The sequence below is a fragment of the Oryctolagus cuniculus genome, chromosome 11, assembly GCF_964237555.1.
Source record: "Oryctolagus cuniculus chromosome 11, mOryCun1.1, whole genome shotgun sequence".
Classification (NCBI taxonomy): domain Eukaryota; kingdom Metazoa; phylum Chordata; class Mammalia; order Lagomorpha; family Leporidae; genus Oryctolagus; species Oryctolagus cuniculus.
In genome coordinates this window covers 77,715,330-77,737,165 of record NC_091442.1, presented here as the reverse complement: position 1 = coordinate 77,737,165, position 21,836 = coordinate 77,715,330, and the positions used below count along the sequence as shown (strand labels likewise).

General features: G+C 39.9%; 1 protein-coding gene across 5 annotated transcripts in view; it reads right to left on the bottom strand.

Annotated features, from left to right (window-relative positions):
* Positions 1-17,897, bottom strand: part of LOC100355280 (GLIPR1-like protein 1) — a 49,530-nt gene extending 31,633 nt beyond the window's left edge. For 3 of the 5 annotated variants that reach the window (XM_070051469.1, XM_070051470.1, XM_070051472.1), the window contains exon 1: positions 17,631-17,897. In XM_070051469.1, the coding sequence (XP_069907570.1) occupies positions 17,631-17,864 (234 nt within the window). In that variant the 5' untranslated portion in view covers positions 17,865-17,897. Of the gene's footprint in view, positions 1-5,998; positions 6,281-17,630 lie in introns of those variants that run through there. The other 2 variants (XM_070051468.1, XM_070051471.1) reach the window with 2 other exon arrangements.
* Positions 17,898-21,836: the final 3,939 nt, after the last annotated feature.

Genomic DNA, 21,836 nt, shown 5'->3' with positions numbered 1-21,836 from the left:
TTTTCTTGTCCGATGGCTCTAGATAAAACTAGAACTATACTTAATAGTAATGATAATAGGGAACTCTTTGGTTGTGGATGTTCTCCCCTTTCAATGTGATGCTGGCTGTGGGTCTCATATATTTCCTTGATTGCGTAGAGATATGTTTCTTCTATATCCAATTTGATTAAGGTATTTATCATGAAAGAATGTTGTATTTTATCAAATGCTTTCTCTGCATCTATTGGTTCTTATTCCTTAATTTTAATGTGATTAACACATTTATTAATTTGTGTATGTTGAATCATCCCTGAATATGAGGGATAAACCTCACTTGGTCTAAGTGAGTGATCTTTTTGACATGTTGTTGGATTTGTTGGATTCCATTAGGTATTATTTTGTTGATGGTTTTTGCATCTATATTTTCAGGTTTATAGTTCTTTTCCTTTGTTGTATCTTTCCTGGTTTTGGAAATAATGTAATGCTGGCCTCATAGAATTACTTTTGGAGGATCCCATCCCATTCTGTTCTTTTGAATAGTTTGAGAAGAATTTGAATTAGTTCTTTAAAGATTTGGCAGAAATCAACAGTGAAACCATCCAAGCCTGGGATTTTCTTTGTTGACAGGCTCTTTATTACTGATTCAGTCTCAAAATTGAATATTTGTATGGTCATGCCTTAATTTTGGTAAATTAAATGCATCTGGAAAGCTTTCCATTTTTCAAATTTGATGGGATATGGCTGCTTGCAGTAATTCCTAATGATTGTTTATATTTCTGTGGTGTAATTTATCACAACTCCTTTTCATCTGTGACATTATTAATTTTAATTTTGTTCCTTTCATTCTTGGTTAGTTTGGGCCAATGGTTTATCCACTTTCTTTTTTCAAAAACAAACATTTCATTTCACTTATCTTTTATATAGTTTTAAAATGTATATTTTGTTAATTTTTTCCTGAGTTAGTTGTTTCTTACCTTCTACTAATTTCAGGTTTGGTTTGTTCTTATTTTTCTAGGTACTTGAAATGTATTCTCAGATGATCTATTCGATACCTTTCAAAATTTTTGATGTAAGCATTTATTGCTATAAACTTTTCTCTAAACACTGCTTTTGCTATATCCTATATAATTCATTTTCAGTCATGTAAATGAATGTTTTTATTTTTTCTATGACTCATTGATCATTCAGGAGCATGTTATTCAGACTCCTAGTGTTTGTATATTTTCTAGAGGTTCTTTTGATTATTTCCAGCTTTTTTCTATTCTTATTCCATTGTGGTCAGAAAAAGTATGTGATTTCAAGTTTTAAAAAAAATTTGTGGAGACTTGTTTTATTGCTTGGTGTATGATATTTCCAACAGAATTTACCATACAATGATGAAAAGAGTGTGTTCTACAGCAGTGGGATGGACTGTTCTGTAGATTTCTATTATGTCCATTTGGTCTATAGCATAGATTAGCCTCACTTTTTTGTTGCTGCGGAATTTTACTACTTGATCTATTTGTTGATGAAAGTAACATGTTGAAATTCCCTGGTGCTATTGTACTGGACCTTATGTCTCCCTTCAGAAACATTATTAACATTTGTTTTATAAAAGTGGGTAATTTGAATTGGATACATATACATTTATTATAGTTACATATTCTTGTGAATTGATCCCTTATTAACACATAATGACATTCTTTGTCTCCTATAACAGTTTTTGCCTTAAAGTCCATTTGCTCTGATATGAAGATAATTACTCTTCCTCCCTTTTGATTTCTACTTGCATGGGATATCTTTTTTGTTTTTAGAAAAATTTTATTTAATAAATATAAATGTTGAAAGTACAGCTTTTGGATTATAGCAGCTTTCCCCCCATAACAACCCTCCTACCCACAAACCATCCCATCTCCTACTCCTTCTCCCACCCCATTCTTCATTAAGATTCATTTTTAATTATCTTTATATAAAAAAGATCAACTTAGTATATACTAAATAAAGATTTCAACAGATTGCACCCACACAGACACACAAACTATAAAGTAATGTTTGAATACTGGTTTTACCATTGATTCGCATAGTACAACACATTAAGGACAGAGATCCTACATGAGGAGTAAGTGCACAGTGACTCCTGTTGTTGATTTAACAATTGACACTCTTATGACATCAGTAATCACCCGAGGCTCTTGTCATGAGCTGCCAAGGCTATGGAAGCCCCTTGAGTTCACAAACTCTGACCTTATTTAGACAAGGTCATAGTCAAAATGGAAGTTCTCTCCTCCCTTCAGAGAAAGGTACCTCCTTCTTTGATGGCCCGTTCTTTCCGCTGGGATCTCACTCACAGAGATCTTTCATTTAGGTCATTTTTTGCCACAGTGTCTTGGCTTTCCATGCCTTAGAAACTCTCATGGGCTTTTTAGCCAGATCCGAATGCCTTAAGGGCTGATTCTGAGGCCAGAGTGCTGTTTAGGGCATTTTCCATTCTATGAGTCTGCTGTGCATCCTGCTTCACATGGGTTATCTTTTTTCATGCATTCATTTTCAGTCTGTGTGTAGTTCTACTGGTGAACTGTGTTTCTTGTGGGCAAAATATAGTTGGGTCTTATTTTTAGCCATTGAACTGGTCAGCAACTCTTAATTGGTGAATTCAGTCCATTCACATTCAAGGTTATTATTGGCAAGTAATGACATGATATGGCCATTTTCTCATAAATTATTCTGATGGTTTCTTTTGAGTCTTCTTTGTTCTTTCACTAGGGGTTTTTCTGCTTTCACCTTTTTTTTTTTTTTAATTAATTAATTTATTTGAAGGTCAGAGTTACACAGAGAGAGAAAAAAGAGGCAGAGAAAGAGAGAGAGGTCTTCCATCCACTGGTTCACTCCCCAAATGGCCACAATGGCCAGAGCTGAGCTGATCTGAAACCAGGAGCTGGGAGCTTCTTCTGGTTCTCCCATGTAGGTGCAGGGGCCCAAGGATTTGGGCCATCTTCAACTGTTTTCCTAGGCCATAGCAGAGAGCTGGATTGGAAGTGAAGCAGCCGGGACATCCCATATGGGATGCCGGCGCTTCAGGCAGTGCCACAGCGCTGGCCTCTTTTTTGAGATTTTTAAAATTCATTTAAAAGGCTGATCTACCCACACAGATAGAGGCAGAAACAGAGAGAGCTCTTTCATCTGCTGGTCCACTCCCCAAATGGCCACAGTTGTCAGAGCTGGGCCCATCTGAAGCCAGGAGACAAAAGCTTCCTCTGAGCTTCCCACATGGTTGACAGGGCCCTAAGTACTTGAGCAATCCTCTGATGCTTTTCCAGGCACAATAACAGGGAGCTGGATCATAAGTGGAACAGCCAAGCATTGAACCGGTGCCCATATCAGATGCCAGCACCACCGGCAGTGGCTTTACCCACCATGCTGCAGTGCCTGCTTTATCCACCATACCACAGTGCCAGACCCTCTCTGCATTTTTAAAAATAATCTTATGACCATGCTTTTGAATTCTTTTCAAAGCATTTCATCAATATCCTTTCTTTACAATCCACTGTTAATGCATTATGTACCATTAGGGGAGTCACATGGCCTTCCATGTACATGTTTCTTGTGTTTCTAGATTGATTTTTACGCATCTGTGGAATATCTTGTTCACTTAAGGAGGATGGTTTCTGTTGATTGTAGGCTTTATACCTGGAGATGCACCTCTGGGTATTGCTTCATCTTTAGTTCCACTTAATTTCTGCAATGGAGTCTCCCTATGCCTTCATTTGCTGTAGTTGATGTTAGCCATTGTAGGGATCTGGGCTATTCCTCTGGGTCAGTGCAGTCACTGAGATTACTAGTACACAGGTCTTCAAACATCTCTCCATGGACAAACTGGTGTGATGAGTTTCTCAGGAGCTGGGAGCTAGTCTTGCTGGTGTGGTGGGTGTACCTGACACGTAGATTCCAAGCCTGTATCTAAGTTAGGCAGTGGAGATGTGAAGACAGTACTGGCTACAGGAGCTGGTGGATTTAGAGACTCCTAGCTATTTCCTAGATCCAGAGTGTCAAGAATTGCAGTAATGCTGGATAGAAGATCTGGGACCTCAGATTTGGTCTGAGAGTGGTTAGACATGTGAGTGACTGGCTCTGTACTAGCAGGCCAAATGGTCTAAGGCCATGCTCTGTGCAGCTACTTTAGGTTCAAGCATTGAGTGTACAACAGTATCCAAACCTTGGCAGCTTCTGAGGGTGGGGCTGGAGCTCAGGGCCCTGAGACCCTTGCTAGGTCTAGGCCAACCACAGGTACTCTAGACCAGAGAATCCAGCAGATCATCGTATTAATGGTGTTCAACTCAGTACTTAAAGCCCTATTGGGATTCCTGGATAGTGAGGTATTCTGGGCCAGACAGATTTAAGGAGTACCTGAGCTCAAGGAGTATGTTCCGGGTGGGACCAGGGTAATCCAACCTCTGTTTGTAGCTGGGGTTAAGAGTCCAGAGTGACAGTGAGATAGGCATGATGGGGCACTTCTGGCTACAACCACTGGGGAAGAGGAAGTTGGTGTGTTCATTGTCCTAGCTTTCTCTGTGTCAAGGTGAAGTAGCTGATTCACAGCTCATAGTGAGCTCACAGTGCCAACAAACTTCACCCACCCAGATGTGTGCACAATCCAATGCACTGACTCACTTTCTAATGTGTCCTCCATATGCACTTTGAGAGTCATTGCAGTCTGACTAGGTGGGTGCACAGGAACCCAGCTTCAACCTGTGCTGTTTCATGTGGTCAGAGGCAAGTCCTTGGTGCTATTACATCTGCTGTGGCCTCACTGTCACAGCACAGAGTTCTGTGTGTGCCTGGGCCCTGGGGTTTCAGCTTCCCTGCTGTACCCAGTGGACATGTGGGGCTCAATCTTCCCTAGTTAGAATCCAGGGATGTCTCTGGAAAATCCAGGGAGGCCTCTGGAAAGAACACAGGCAAGAGTTTCTTGTGGGCAGATCCCCTCTCAATATGGCATCTCCCTGCAATCATCCCTGTTCTGAGGAGTGGTTCCCCTCTGAAGTCCAGGAACTCTGAAATGTCCCAGGAGCACTCCTCAATGAGCCATTGATATGTCACAGCTGGATACCTCTCCGGGGAGAGTCACCTGGGTGAGAGGTCCACACAGATGGCTCTGCCTATGCTCTCCTGCCCACCTCGCCCCAGAATAGGGAATGCCCATGCCCGGCTGCTCAGACACCAGCAGGATTGGCATTTTTCCTTTTCTCCCCTCTCCAAGCTGCTGTGCCTGTTATAGATGTTCCCTTGTACTCCTACTTCTCTGCTACTGCCTCTGGCACTCTTCCTGCAGCACTCATCTCTAGTCATAGCTGCTTTGGAGTCTCTTGGTGGAGAAGGAGGCAAATACTAGATGTCTGTATACAGCCATCTTGAATCTCCCTATATCTTTATTAATTTCAATAATATTTTATTTCTCTTTCATTTGCCTATGTCTGTAAGTGCCCTTGCATCTTATTAAGTTGCTCCTTTATCATAATCTAATGGACATTTTTATCACTTTTTCCAGTTTTTGACTTAAAGTCTGTTTTATACAAGTATAGTCATTCCTGCCTGCTTTTAGTTTCCATTTATGGGGAATATTTTTCTCCAGTCATTCACTTCTTCTCTATGTGCATTTACTGGTGAAATGAGTTTCTTCTGTGTAGCACTAAGTCTTGTATCCCTCTGCTATTTTTTTAAATATAAAGTATTTTGTGTGTACAGTATGGGAAATTCCAGAAAAACAACGAACAAATCTATGCAATGTGGCTATAAACCTTAGCAATGAAAATCAAGCAACTTCCAAACCCGGATATCTTCCCTTCTGTTCCCCATGGAGCTCAGTCCAGGCAGCCAACAACTTGGAGTTCTCCCCTCTCTCTTCCCTTCCACCATGACCTTGGAGGAGACAGCCCAGCCAAGGTGTGATTGTTTTTAACTGATTTAATTCAAATGCATGGGTCTCCCAGATACCTTAGGATAAACCAGAGACAAGGGCGATCAGCGCCAGTTCTTTCCTTACCATGAATTTCATGTCGGCCGCAGGGGGGCTGACTTTGCCGCGCCATTCGTTGTGGGTTTTGACGCACTCGTCTATAAAGTGAGGGTCTGTGATAGATGGGACTTTGAGAGATTCAGTGGTTACCAGATACAGACCTAAGGTCCACAGGCAACTCAATTTCCTCTTCGGAGACATGGAAAGACGCGGAGGGTGCCCACGCTGCGCGGGCCGGTTAACGGCTCGGCAGTGCCTTTTCCCCGCCCCGGGGACCACGCTCTGTCTCCCTGGGCTCCATCCTCCTGCCCAGGCTCGAGCCCAGCGCGGGGACGCCCCGCAGGCAGGCTGGGTCTCCGAGGGAGGGAGACACCACCCGGATTTGTTGGCAGCAAAGCCCAGGGCGACAGAAGGAAAGCCCTGAGAGCCCTCTGGGGCAGAGCTTCAAGTGCTTTCTGTGGCTGAGATGAGGACTTCCTGCGGGGGGCGCCCGGGTGGTCGTCCCCCTGACGACGTGCAGGCTGCACAGGGTTAGGCAAAGAGCAAGGTGAACTGAATGCTGCCAGTGGGCCCAGGCCTGTGCAAAGCATTGTGTGTTAGCTGGACTCAGCTTCCATGTGCAGCTTTTCTGTTGTTTCAGATAAACTGCAGCACCACGTTGCTCTTTTCCTTAGAGACTGGGAAGAGAGAAAGAATAAGGGAATCTGTCTATTTGGTGACATTCTGTGATCCTAAACCGGCACCTCGTCAGACATTTAGTAATTCACTTCTGTTTTCTTATTCACTGCCTAGATAAAAAAATCTATTTTTATTTGATTTTAAGTCTACTATATCAGGTATAATTTTGTCAGTAGTCAAGTAGTATTTTTTCATGGTTTTAAATGATATTTTCTCAGTATTTATATCTTTCAATTAAATACTTTTACTTAATGATTTAAGTTGCTTGAAATGTCATTTAATTCAAGAGGATAGATATTTACATGTACTGAATATTCAGCCATAGTCTATTAAGTTTGCCAGTAACAAACCAAAATTGAAGAACTCCATGTTGATGAAGGCACTTTTTGCTTTTTAATAGAAAACAAAATTAGACAGTAAAATGAGAAAATGCAAGGATCTTATTGACAATTCTAGTGGATAATAAGGAAAATATTTCTGGTGGCCTACTATCTCCAAAGCAGAGTTTCTATTATAGACTACTTTAGAATTACACAGAAAGATACTTCTGAAAGTTTGTGGAAAATGTCATTAAAAGATACATTGATTTTGGTACAAAATTTTTTGGAATCTATAATTTTTTCATAATATACATTTTCCATGAACATCTGAAGAACCCTTGTACATAGTCCAAAGACATAAGTTTATGTGTGTATACAGATATAAAAATATGTGATATATGTGTGTATATATATATATGTATACATCTCTATATATGTATATCATACAATTACCTGTATATGGGGAGAAAGTGGGAGAGGGCATTTAAGGAACTGGAAACCAAACAACTGGTTACCATGGTATACCTAAATTGACATATAATATTAACCATCATACCCTCTTATTCCTTGAAACATTTCATTTAAATATCTAGTTACTGAATTTTTCCCTGACTCATCACATTTACTTTATTTATAGCTCCTGTTTATAATAAATCCTGAATCCAAGTACTTTTTCCCATTCTATGGATAACCAACATCCTAGTTAGAGCCAATATCCCTTCTACTTTGTTTCTTTGCATCCATTATTATTTCACTGGAATTGATTTTTGTACAGAAAACTTAGATACAACATAAGCTCTTCTCTCTCCTCAAAATCATTCAGAGGACACTCATCACAGGTAATGTCATATCTGGAGTCCAAAGTATAGCTCACTGTGGCCGGTGCCGTGGTGCATTAGGTTAATCCTCTGCCACGTGGGCGCTGGTTTAAGTCCTGGCTGCTCCTCTTCCAATCCAGTTCTCTGCTGTGGTCTGGGAAAGCCCGTTGAAGATGGCCCAAGTGCTTGGGCCCCTGTACCCATGTGGGAGACCAGGAAGAAGCACCTGGCTCCTGGCTTCGGATCGGCGTCGTTCTGGCTGTTGCGGCCATTTGGGGAGAGAACTAAGGGAAGGAAGACCTTTCTCGCTGTCTCTCCCTCTCACTGTCTGTAACTCTACCTCTCAAATAAATAAATAAATAAATAACAAAGTATAGCTCACAAGGTGCTTTATAATCTGACTGTGGAGAACACTTTGGCTGCTTGTTTGCATCTTCTAACTCAGCAGCATCTCTCCTAATTAAGCTGCATTCAACAGCTTGATAAGGATGCTATCTCCTCAGTCCCTCTGTACTTGCTGTTCCCTTTGTCTGCAGTGTTCTCTCCAGAGTTCTCCTCAGTGAAATCTTCCCTGTTGACACTATGTCCCACATCTGTCAGTCTATTCTTAATGCATTAATTGTTACCTGAATTTATATTACTGATTTCTTTAAAATTAATCTGCTCTATTCCATTGTAATCTTCACCAAACCAGTGGTATTTTTTTTCTTGGTCTATCTCTAACACCTAAAATAAGTACTGAACCTTTGGGCCATGAAAAAAATTTGCTGGGTGTATGAATGAAAAAAATCAATACTTTAAAAACAGTTTTATTCATTTTATTTGAATGAAAAAGAGAAAGAGGGAGGGAGGGAGGGACCAAGGGAGGGAGCAAGAGGGAGAGAGGGAGAGAGGGAAAGAGGAAGAGCGAGAGGGAGAAGGAGAGGGAGAGGGCAAGAGACAGAGACAGACAGAAAGAAAGAGGAAGAGAAAGAGAACCTTCCATCCACTGATTGACTCCCCAGATGCCTGCAACAGCTGAGGCTGGTCCAGACTGAAGATAGCCCGGAACTCCATCCTGGTCTCTAATGTATGAGGCAGGGGTTAAGGCCCCTGGGCCATCTTATGTTGCCTTCCCAGGAAAATTAGTAGGTAGTTAGATCAGAAGCAGAGCAGCCTAGGCTTGAAGTCATCTTACAAAATGGGATTCCCAGCATCACAAGGAGTGGCTTAATCTGCTGCTTCACGATGCCAGCCTCATGTACTTTAAGCTTTCTAATAGAATGATACTTGAAAAGGCTTGTGGAAATGTATATTATGAAAAAACACATTATATACTTCCATATTTATGCACCAACATGAAATTATTTTAAAAAAAAGATGTATTTACTTATTTTAAAGTCAGAGTTACAGATGGGGGAAAAGGCAAAGAGAGAGAGAGAGAGAGAGGTGTCTTTCATCTGTTGGCTCACTCCCTAGATGGCCATAATGCTAGGACTAAGCTAGGCTGAAGACAGGAGCTTCATCTAGGTCTCCTACGGGGCTGGCAGAAGCCCAAGCACTTCCGCCATCTTCTTCTGCTTTTCCCAGGCCATTATCAGGGAACCTGATGGGAACTGGAGCACCTGGGACGTGAACCAGTGCCCATATGGGATACTGGCATCACAGGTGGCAGATTTACCTGCTGTGCCAACAACACCAGCCCAAAAACTTATCTTTTAATTCTACTTTTCTACAAAGTTTTTAAAGTACTCCCATAAGACTGTTTAAAATTATCAGCTTCTTGAGAGCAGACATTATATCACTGTTTCTTATTTGTCATGTATCTCCAAGAGGCTAAATAAATATTCTTGTTTCAATCAGTAGTTTAAAAGAAAGTACTAGGTAGGCTTTGTATACCTTTTCTACTATTGGGTATATTTGTAGATACTAGGTGTTTAATAGATGGTTGTTGAATACATGAAAGACTGAAAAACAAGTAAATGAAAACTTAACAGAAAAGTTGAGTTCCAAATGCAAACTAATTTTGATCTACCAAGTAATAAAGATTGACTGTCTTACAGATAATTTTTCTTATATAAATTTGTTGTAATAACAATGGGTTTTTCATAGAAAAATGAACTGTTTTGAAAATTGTCAATAAAGTACATTTTATATACTTACTACATAATCCAAGGTTATTGCCCTATAAAAGATGTTTTAACAAAATATCTGAATTGTATAAATGTGAGGTTTTTTTTTTTTAGAATATGTTCCTAGTGGTTTAGGATGCTATATTCAGAAATATGGAAATAATTTAGGTGGACTAAATCTAACTCCCAATAACAGATAAGAGTACCTTGTATTATTTTCTTGAATATCTATTGTATAATGGCCACAATTATGTGAACAGTAGAATTTTTTAAGATTGTTGATAAATTTTTATAAGTTGATATTTAGCTTTTGGGTTTTTTCTTTTTTCAGTTTATGTTTGCTTTTCTTTCTGTAAGGGTGTAATAGTGGATGAATTTCATGGAATACAGGGAAGAAATAGAGGGAGTGATTACGGCATAGTTACTGAATTCACTTGGGCCATCTTCCTCTGCTTTTCCATGTGCATTTACAGGTAGCTGTATCAGAATCAGAGCATCTGGGACTAGAAACGCTGCTCCAATATGGGATGTTGGCATTGCAAACTGTGGCTTAAATTGCTGTGCCATAACACTAGTGTCAAGAGGCCTCAGATTTTTCTCTTAAAAATTGAGAAGATCGGGACCGGCGCTGTAGCACAGGGGGTTAAAGCCCTGGCCTGAAGTGCCAGCATCGCATATGGGCGCCAGTTCTAGTCCTGGCTGCTCCTCTTCCAATCCAGCTTTCTGCTATGGCCTGGGAAAGCAGTAGAAGATGGCCCAAGTCCTGGGGCCCCTGTACACAAGTGGGAGACCCAGAAGACTGGCTCCTGGCTTCGGATCAGGGCAGCTCTGGCTGTTGCAGCCAACTGGGGAGTGAACCACCGGATGGAAGACCTCTCTCTCTCTCTCTCTGCCTCTCCTCTCTCTGTAACTCTTTCTTTCAAATAAATAAAATAAATCTTTAAAAAAAATTTTTTGAGAGGATCTCAGGAGGTCAACTGATTGGCTGAAGCTGATCCACTTTGTAAAGAGTAATCTGCTTCCCTCAAGGTATACTGATTTAATATTAGTCATATCTGAAATATACCTTCACAGCAATGTGTAGTCTGCAACTGGGTACCACAACTAGCCCAGCTAACACATAAAATCAGATATCACACACCAAAGTTCTTACAAAATATGGTGAGTTTTGTTTTGTCTGGCAATTAAATTACTGTCAGAATGCCATAAACCTGTCGTGGTTTGGTTTTAGGATTAGAATACTATACTTCACTATCAGTCAAGTATCATCTCATAATTATAATTTCATTTTATCATACTTAATAAAGACATTGTTTTATTAATCTTTTCTTTCAGTTGGTACTATGGGTCATAATTCTAAGATGCATATCTTGGTGCTGGTGCAGTGGCACAGCAGGTGAAGCCACAGACTGCAGGGCCGGTATCCCATATGAACACGTGTTCAAGTTCTGGATGCTCCACTTCCAATCCAGCCCCCTTTTAATGAACCTGGGAAAGCAGGTCTCCCATGTGGGAGACCTGGAAGAAGTGGAAGAAGCTTCCTGTTCCCAGCTTTGGCCTGGGCCAGCCCCAGCTATTGCAGCCATTTTTTTTTTTTTTTTTTTTTTTGGACAGGCAGTTAGACTGAGAGAGACAGAGACAGAGAGAAAGGTCTTCCTTTTTCTGTTGGTTCACCCCCCAAGTGGCTGCTATGGCCGGTGCGTTACAGCTAGTGCTACGCCGATCCAAAGCCAGGAGCCAGGTGCTTCCTCCTGGTCTCCCATGCGGGTGCAGGGCCCAAGCACTTGGGCCATCCTCCACTGCCTTCCTCGGCCACAGCAGAGAGCTGGACAGGAAGAGGAGCAACTGGGACAGAATCCGGCGCCCCAATCGGGACTAGAACCCGGGGTGCCGGCGCTGCAGGCAGAGGATTAGCCTAGTGAGCCGCGGCGCCAGCCTATTGCAGCCATTTGTGGAATGAACCAGTGGAAGGGAGATCTCTCTCGCCTCCTTCTCTCTCTGTCTCTCCTTCTCTCTCTCTGTACCTATGATTTCAAATAAATGAATAAATATTTTTTAAAAAAGATGCATATATTTTCACATTTAACATCTTTGAAATCAGGATTAAACTTAAACTTTATGGTTTCTTAAAGTCATGGTTGTGATGCTCATGTTGTGGCACAGCTGCCTAAGGCTGTGACACTGGCATCCTATATGGGAACACTGGTTAGAGTCCTGGCTTTTTTGCTTCTGATCCAGCTCTCTGTTAATGTGCTTAGGAAAGCCGAGGAAGATGTTCCAAGTACTTGGGTCCCTGACACCCACGGGGAAAACTCAAAATGGACCTGCAGGCTCCTGACTTTTGCCTGACCTAGCCCTGACTATTTTGTCCATTTGGGGATTAAATGAGCACTTGGAAGATCTCTCTCTCTCTCTCTCTGTCCTTATGTCAGTTTTTTTGATTATTGTTTACAGCTAGTGTCTCTACTGTTGTGGAACAGTTTTATTTATTTACTTATTTTACTTTTTGTTGAATACTTAGTGGAGGATTAATCTTATGATTATAAAATAAACTGAAAGTATGTCATTATAAAAATTAAAGAAAGAGTAAAAAAGGAAGGAGGAGGGAGGTGAAAGCATGAGCAGGAAGGAGGGTATGATGGGAAGTATCACTATGCACCTGAATCTGTATATATGAAATACATGAAATTTGTTCAACTTATATAAATTAAGAAAAAGTGTAAAAAGTCACAGTTTTATAGATAATGAATATATTGCAGTTATCACTGCATTTTTTAAATCTATCATAGCTCTTCATATTGTCACCATTTTAAGTCGATCATATATTGTATTTTATGTATTTCAACTCTTATTTTATGTATTTAAATTTATGCTCAAAATGTGTGAATGATTATAATCTATACATTGGTCACAAATTATATATACAAAAGAGCAACGGCTGGAGCTGGGCCAGACTGAAGCCAGGAGCAAAGAACTTCCCCCAGGTCTCCCACATGGGTACAGGGACTCATGTACTTGGACCTTCTGCTGTTTTCCAACTCCCAGCAGGGAGTTGGATCAGAAGGGGAACAGCTGGGACATGAACACAAATGGGATGCCCACACTGCAGACAGAAGGTTAACCTCCTATGCAACAGTGTCGGCCCCTTTTAAAATTTAAAACAACAATTTTTAAAATGGCTGAAGGAATGAATATAGAAATGGAAATCATGAGAAAAAATAGGAAACTGGGAGGAAATGGGTAAATTAGCGAAAAGTAAGAATTTGTGGAAATTACTAAAATAATTGGGCTAGTTGAACATATTATAAGAAATTGAAGATAAAATTAGTGACTGAAAAGCATTTATTAAACAATGGCTTAGAATGTTGTACACAGAGTAAAACAGGTGGAGTAAAGGAGGAAAGGGAGAGCTGAAAGGAAAAAGAATAAGAAAACCCAAACTGTATCTAACAAGAGTTTAAGAAGGACAAACTAGAGAGAAGGGGTAGAGGCAACACTCTATGAACTAGTGCTGATGATTTTAAGTTTAATGATAGACATGAATACACAGATTCAAGAACAAAAAATCCTAAAAGGAATGAATAAAAGTAAATGTGTACTTAGAACCATCATGGTAAAATAAAGAATAGCAAAGAGACAATATTTAAAGTAGCTGGAAAGGAAAGATCAATCATCTTTGAAACAGCAACAATAAGACCAGTGGATCTCAAACTTCAATATACTTCAGAATGTTTACTGGTGGACCAATAAGTATATTGGTTGGTGGCTTCCAAATCCAGGATCGTGAATTCTGTAGGTCTGGGGTAGGGACTGAGAATTTTCATATTTAATAACTTCACAGGGAATATTAAGATAGTTGGTCCAGAGATCTGACTTAAGGGAACCTCTGAGTTCAACTAATAGAAGAAATCTGAAAAGCAACAGTGGGAGCCAAAAGATAATGTTGAGAGAAAACAATATTATTTAACAGAGAATATGACATAAAGATTATTTTATACACAGAAATACTGAGTTTATCATTCTCACACCCTTGCTAATGAGCTATTAAAGTATGTTCTATAAACATGAGGAAATTGAATCCAGAAATTAGGAGTGGGCTATAAGAAGCAATGCTTCACAAAGAAGTAAGTACTAGGGCTGACAAATCCAAATAAGCATAAATAATTATAATAAAATATTAATACTAGTATTCATAAAGAAAAAATAAATCAAGGAAAAAATATTTTTCTTCTGGAGAAATGAGCAAATATCTTGAGGCAAAATAAAATGAAAACCCAAAATAGCCAAACTTAAGGGATATACTGAAATGACTCATAAGTGCAAAATTTAATTTCAAAATTCAAAAATAATTTACATTCAAAAAAGAGAAAAGATTCCAAATTAGCAAACTAAATCCCAATTTAGCAGATTAAGGAAATAATAAAGATTAGCACAGACATACATAAAAGGGAGAACAGAAAAAACATTGAGAAAATCTACAGAACTAAGTTCATCAAAAAGCTCAACAAAAATAACAAATTTTAGCTAGATTGAGAAAAATAAATAAAAGAACAATTAAAATCATAAATGAAGAAACGAATACTGTTCTAACAGAAATAAAAAGGATTATAAGAGCATGCTAAGAAGAAATGTGGGTAAAAAGTTGTATAACCTTGATAAAAGCAATACATTCCTAGAAACATACAGCCTACCAAGACTGAATCATGAAGAGAACAAATCTAAACTGACCTATAACTATTAAGAAGACTGAATCAGTAATAACAATACTTCTAAATAAATAAAGGCCACAGACCAGATACCTTCACTGGTGAATTTTACCAAACTTAAAAAAAAAATCTAAATGGGATATGCATTTGGCTCAGCAGTTAAGACACTACTTTTGATGCTTATGTTCGAGTCCTGACTCTGCTCCTGATTCCTGCTTCCAGCTATCTCACACCTTGAGAGTAGCTATGATGACATTGGTTAAACTGCTACCACCCAGGTGGATTGAGTTCCCTGGTTCTTGGCTTCAGCCTGGCCCACCCCAGCTATTGCCAGCATTTGGGGTGTGAACCAGTGGGTGGGAGATTCTCTGTCTCTATCCTCTATCTCTCTCTCTGAATTTCAAATGAATAAAAATAAATATATTTTTTAAATAAAGAGGAATTAACATCAATTCTCAAATCCTCCCCCCCCCAAAAAAAAAGCAAAAATGAGGGAACACTTTCTAATTCATTCTATGAGGCCAGCATTACCCTGACACTGAAGCCAGCAAAGACACAAGAAAACAAACCCACAGTATTGAAGCAAAAGTCCTTAAAAATATAAAAAACTAAACTAAATGCAGAAATATATTAAAAGGATTATACATCTTGCCAAAGTTAGATTTGTTCCTGTGATTTGAAGATTGCTCAATATATGAAAATCAATAAATGTGATAAACCACATTGCTATAGTAAGGGCAGAAAATTCCGCATAATCTCAACTGATTAGAGACAACATTGACAACATCCAACATTCTTCCATGGGAAATACATAGCTAAAACTCTCAAGTATCTCCAGCTTCTATGGTCGAAATAAAAAGAGTAAAACTGGCTTGGAAAAAAACTATCTTCAACAAACAGGACTACATATAATCCAACAAGTATTCACACAATGGATTAAAAAATGAACATGAAAGAACTAAAAATAGCATTTTGAAAATGAACATTAAAACAATACCATTTTTAATTTTTATTTAGCAAATGATTGAAAAGGCTCCAAGCCAGTAAGGATGTGGTGAGAGCAAAACACTTATACACAGTTGATACTTGTGTAATTTGGCACAACTTTTTTTTTTTATTTTGACAGGCAGAGTTAGACAGTGAGAGAGAGAGACAGAGAGAAAGGTCTTCCTTCCGTTGGTTCACCCCCAAATGGCCACTATGGCCGGCCGTGCTGTGCTGATCGGAAGCCAGGAGCCAGGTGCTTCTCCTGGTCTCCCATGTGGGTGCAGGGCCCAAGCACTTGGGCCATCCTCCACTGCCTTCCTGGGCCACAGCAGAGAGCTGGACTGGAAGAGGAGCAACCGGGACAGAATCCGGCACCCCAACCAGGACTAGAACCCAGGGTACCGGCGCCGCAGGCGGAGGATTAGTCAAGTGACCTGTGGCACAACTTTTTAGAAAAGCAGTTCCTACATATCAAATACATAAAACACATCATGCTTTTAATTTATAACTTCTGAAGTTTTTACTAAGGAACTATTTCTGAAGGAGAAACAGCCACATGTCTAGGGAAGTAGTCTTTTCAATATAATTTAGAATGTAAACTAGAAGCTCCTAATTGCCTAAAAGAAGAGTTATTTTCTTGCTGTTTTTTATAGTCAGTTATAATGATTACATTGAAAACTCTAGACCAACAAAGGACTAGCTGCTGAGATGTTAAATGAAAATAAAAGAAGAAAAAAAGGAAAAAGCAACAACAGCATTGTAAGGGAATGCAAAATCAAGATCTGGAGTAGGGTTAGTAGACTGAGGCACAACTTTTAAGAGCAAAGTCTGGACTGGGCACCCAAAATTTCGACAACTACTAAAATAATACTTTTTCTAACATCCTTGAGCAGGTAACATTTCCAATATAGATTTTAAACTTATTTGAAAGGCAGAGGAAGCAAGAAAGAATTTTCCATCTGTTGATTAACTCTACAAATGCTAGGGCAGCATCAGGCGGAAGCCGGGACCTGGGAATTCAGTCAAGGTCTTCCAGCAAGTGGCAGAGCTCCAAGCGCTGGAGCGATGTCACCTGCGGCCTCCCAGAGCTCACATTAGCAGGGAGCAGAATGGGAAGCAGAGCAGGAACCCCAACCAGGCCCTGTGAGAGGGGATGCAGAGACCCCAACCAGGCCCTCTGAGAGGGAATGCAGGGACCCCAACCAGGCCCTCGAGAAGAGATGCAGGGACCCCAACCAGGCCCTCTGAGAGGGGATGCAGGCAGCCCAGACCAGGGATTATCCTGAGGTACAATAATGCCTACCCCATAAGTATTTTTAAAGAGTTCAATCAATGTGAAAACATTTACAATGAAAAAAATTCTAAAAAGATGTATTTATCTGAAACGCAGTATGACAAAGATAAAAAAGAGGGCCAGAGAGAGATGGATCTTCCACCTGCTGGTTGCCTCCCCAAATGGCTGCAACAGCCAGGGCTGATGGAGAACTCGCACTTGGTGGCAGGGACTCATGCACTTGGACCGGGACTCCCTGCCTTCACAGGAGCCATTAGAAAGCAGCTGGATTGGTAGCAGAGTAGCTGGAACTCCAGCTGGCACTATGAGATGAAACATTTTAACTAAACATAGGCTCTGACCTTGCACTTAACACCGCCCCAGAAGAGCCTCACCTGCCTCCCTCTAATCTTGATCAAGGATCTCGTCTTCGTTTCAAATTTTGATATTTTCTTCATCATTGATATTTTTGATTGGTTTTTATTTTTTGCAGCCCTTTGCAATAAAATACTATTTTCTTGAATTGGCTCCCTCTTGAACTTCACACCTCAGGCTGGTGCCTGCTTTCATCTTACTCCGGGTCCTGCGCAGAATCAAGGTGTGAGGATTTTTTTCTCAAGTGCACAAACTGTTCTCAGCCTGAACTAAAGTCGCCCTTCTCGGCGGTACTCTTGCCTCGGAGCAGTGACCCAGGCGTTCGTGAGCCAAGGCCCTCCTGGTGACAAGGCTCGTGGGAGCGGGTCGTGGACACCGCCTTTGGCCTCACCATGAAGCGTAAGTTGGCCCCTCGGGGGACGACGTTGCCCCGGATCTCATTGTGAAGCTCCAAGTACTCATTGATGAAGTCTACGTCCTCTTCGTGTGGTAAAAACGTTCCGTTCACACTCGAACCCAACAGCAGGAGCCACAGCTCACAGAGCCACAGCTTCAAAACGCCCCCTAGAGCCAGGAGAAGCGAGTAGGAGCACCACTCCCCGCCAAAGGGCTTCGGAGCCTCCATGGTGCCTGACCAAGGAAAGGCCAGTGCGCACGCGCAGACACGCCCCTGTGACCTGCCAATCTAAGGGGCGGTGCAGAGAAACCCTGTAGGTGCCTCCCCCGGAAAAGGAAGTGGGGAGGAGGGAGCCGGTGGGAGGAGGCAATTCCAGGCTGGGTAAGTGGTAATGAATGTGTGTGGAACAAACTAAAGAGACTTAGTTAGATGAATTTGAGCTTTTCACCAAAGTAACGTAGGTAAACATTATGCACAGTCATTTCTGACACGAAAGGATGTGTCATTTACTGATGAGCTATCTTTTGCACAGTAAATGCTGGTGTCTTTTAATTGTGCAAGAGGAAATAATCACTCTTATATGACATTGATAAAAATTTAGTTCTATTTTTAAAGATTTATTTTATCTGAAAGGCAGAGTTACACAGAGGGAAAGAGGGGTAGAGACAGAGAGGTCTTCCATCCGCTGGTTCACTCCCCAGATGCCCACAATGGTTGGAGCTGCTCTGATCCAAACCCAGGAGCCAGGAGCTTCCTCCCGGTCTCTCACGCAGGTGCAGGGGCCCAAGGACTTGGACCATCTTCTACTGCTTTCCCAGGCCATAGTATCCTTACAGTTCAGTTGGGAATTTAATGCAGGGCATGCCCTTTGTTTTTCTCTGTTGTATCTTGTCAAATGCTTTTTCTGCATTGATAGGATCATGTGTTTTGCTTCATTTGCCTCCTGATGTGGTGGATTATATCAGTTGAACCAGGCTTATGTAACTGGGATAAATACTGCTCAGTTCTGGTGTATCTTGCTTGTTATACATTGTTGGATTAAATTTACTTTTATTTTGTTGAAAATTTTTGCGTCTACATCCACGAGAAATACTGATCTGTAGTTTTCCTATAGTGTCATGTTTTGGTATTAGGAAAATTCTGTCCTCATGGTATAGGTTAGAATATATTCCTTTCGTTTCTGTCTTCTATAACAAAATGCAGAGAATTGGGTTAAAATGTTTCCTTGGTCAGGCACCATGGAGGCTCCGAGGCCCTTTGGCAGGGAGTGGTGCTCCTACTCGCTTCTCCTGGCTCTAGGGGGCGTTTTGAAGCTGTGGCTCTGTGAGCTGTGGCTCCTGCTGTTGGGTTCGAGTGTGAACGGAACGTTTTTACCACACGAAGAGGACGTAGACTTCATCAATGAGTACTTGGAGCTTCACAATGAGATCCGGGGCAACGTCGTCCCCCGAGGGGCCAACTTACGCTTCATGGTGAGGCCAAAGGCGGTGTCCACGACCCGCTCCCACGAGCCTTGTCACCAGGAGGGCCTTGGCTCACGAACGCCTGGGTCACTGCTCCGAGGCAAGAGTACCGCCGAGAAGGGCGACTTTAGTTCAGGCTGAGAACAGTTTGTGCACTTGAGAAAAAAATCCTCACACCTTGATTCTGCGCAGGACCCGGAGTAAGATGAATGCGGGCACCTGCCTGAGGTGTGAATTTCAATGCATGGTGGAATTCTCCAGTGAATTCATCTGAGCTTGATGCTTTCCCTTTGAGGATGTTATTATTGAATCAATTTCTTTAATATGTATGGATGTATTCAGATTATATGTTCCTTTTGTGCGAATGGTGGCAGTTTTTATCTTTCAATGAATCAGTTCATTTCATCTAGGTTATTAAGTCTGTGGGCATAGACTCATACATAGCATTTTTCACTGGTCCTTTTAATTTCCATGGGGTATAAAAGGATGCCTTCTTTTTCACTTCTTATATCAGTAATTTGTGTCCTCTCCCCTTTTTTGTTAGATAGCTAGGCTATAATGTTTGCTGTAATGAATTTTACTTATTTTTTTTAATGGTGCAACTTTTGATTTCATTGACTTCCTCTATTACCTTCCTTGTTTTCAGTTTCATTGATTTCTGCTGAGATTTTTATTATTCCCTTTCTGTTGCTTGATTTGGTTGAACTTTTTTTCTAGTATCCTAAGACAAAAGCTTAGATGATTGCTTTTAGATTTTTCTTTCCTAATATATCAATTCAGTGCTATAAATGTCCTTTTGAACACTCCGGTTTCTGCAAACCACATATTTTGATAAATTTCATTTTTTATTTTCATTTCATTTAAGAAATTTAAAAATTTCTTGAGATTTATTTTTGGTCCATGTGTTATTTATGTTAATATTTTAAAGTGTTTAAAATAGAATTAATGAAAAATTTGAAGTTACGTCAGAGGGGTATTGTTTAATCATTAAGTATTTTTAGGATTTTTCTCATTATATTTCTGTTATTGACTCCTTGTGGTCTGAAAGTATTTTATTTTATACTTAAAAATTTATTCAGGTATATGTTACAGTCCAGAATGTAACCTATATTTGTGAGTTTTCCATGTGATCTTGGGATGAATGTGTATACTGCTCTTGTTGGATTAAGGAGTCTAAACATGTCTGTTACATGCTTTGACTGATGGTATTGTTGAGTTCAACTATGTCCTTACTGATTCTTCTGCCTGCTGAATCTGTACATTTCTGATAGAGGCATACTGAAGTTCCCAGCTGCAGTAGTGGACTCATCTATTTCCCCTTGAAGTTCTACCCAATTCCTCTAAAATATTTTTGTATTCTCCTATTAGGTGCGTACACATTAAGGACTGTTGTATCTTCTTAACGATTAGACCCCTTTAATCATTTTGGAATGCCTTTATGTCTAATAGCTTTTCATGCCCTGAATTAGGCTGTGTCCAAAATTAATATAACTCTATTTTCTTTTGGTTAGTGTTACAAAGTTAATTTCTCAAACTCAGTCTCTTAATATGAGCATACAGAGGAAAGCAACCCAAAGGCATCTGGTTTGGGTAAAAAGAGGTTGAGTTTGCTGAGAATGTTTTGCAAATACTCAACCTTTCAGATCTATCAGTGGATTGACCCATATAACAAGAAAAATTTAAAATCCTAAAACATGCACTTAAAAATTCATACACTTATAACATATGATTATTTAATTATTGTTTCTTAAATCATAGGTTTATCTTAGTACCAAAACAGTTTTTCATTTTCTTCTAAGATTTTATTGTTTGTGACTTGTTGGAGATTGAATTTTTGGGCTACAAAGCTGTCCCTTAAAAAGTCTTAACTTCTTTAATTTTGAAAGTAATGAAACAATTTAATATATTAAATTCCTTAAAAGCATCAGAATTTTTATTAAGTATTGTTAAAATTATTTCTTTCTTTATAAGCAATGTGGAAAATTATGTCATTAAATTATTTCATTTAAATGCTGCTGTTTTTGGACTTTATGAATACACATTTATTTTTCATTGTTGTGTCTAACATAGATATTGCTTTCACTTAAAAATGAAGTAGGGCAGGCATTTGGCCTAGCAGTTAAGATACCTGTGTTCCAAATTGGTGGAGTAACTGGGTTTGAATCTCAGGTTCTGTTCCTGCTTCCAGTTTTCTGCCCATTATAGGTAGTAGTAGTGACCCAGGTAGTAGACCTGAATTGAGTCCCTGCCTTCTGGTTTTGGCCTTGCCCTTACCTAATCGTGGCTGTGGTGGGCATTTAGAGAAGGAACAAGCAGACTGGAGCTCTCTCTCTGAGTCAGTATGTCTGTCTGTCTCTCTGGTTCTCCAATAAATTATTTTAAACAAAAAGAAAAATATTTAAAAAGTAGAAACAAATAAATAAAAGTAAAAATTAAGAATTGAGTTCCTGGCTCCTGGGTTTGTGTTTCTGGCTACTATAGGCATTTTGAGAATGAAAAAACATATAGGACATGTTTGTCTACCTGTTTGTCTCTCTTGCTGTCTCAAATAAATAAAAACTAAAAAAAATTAAAGGTACTTTTAGGACATTGACTTTAAGCCTCTTGCTTATCTCATATGCTTTTGAATTTTCCTAAGCTCTAATTTCTGTACTCCGTGCTTCAAATTTTAAGGAAATAGTAACCTTCCCTACCATTATATTCTTGATAAAAGCTAAAAGTTCAAAATACACTTTAT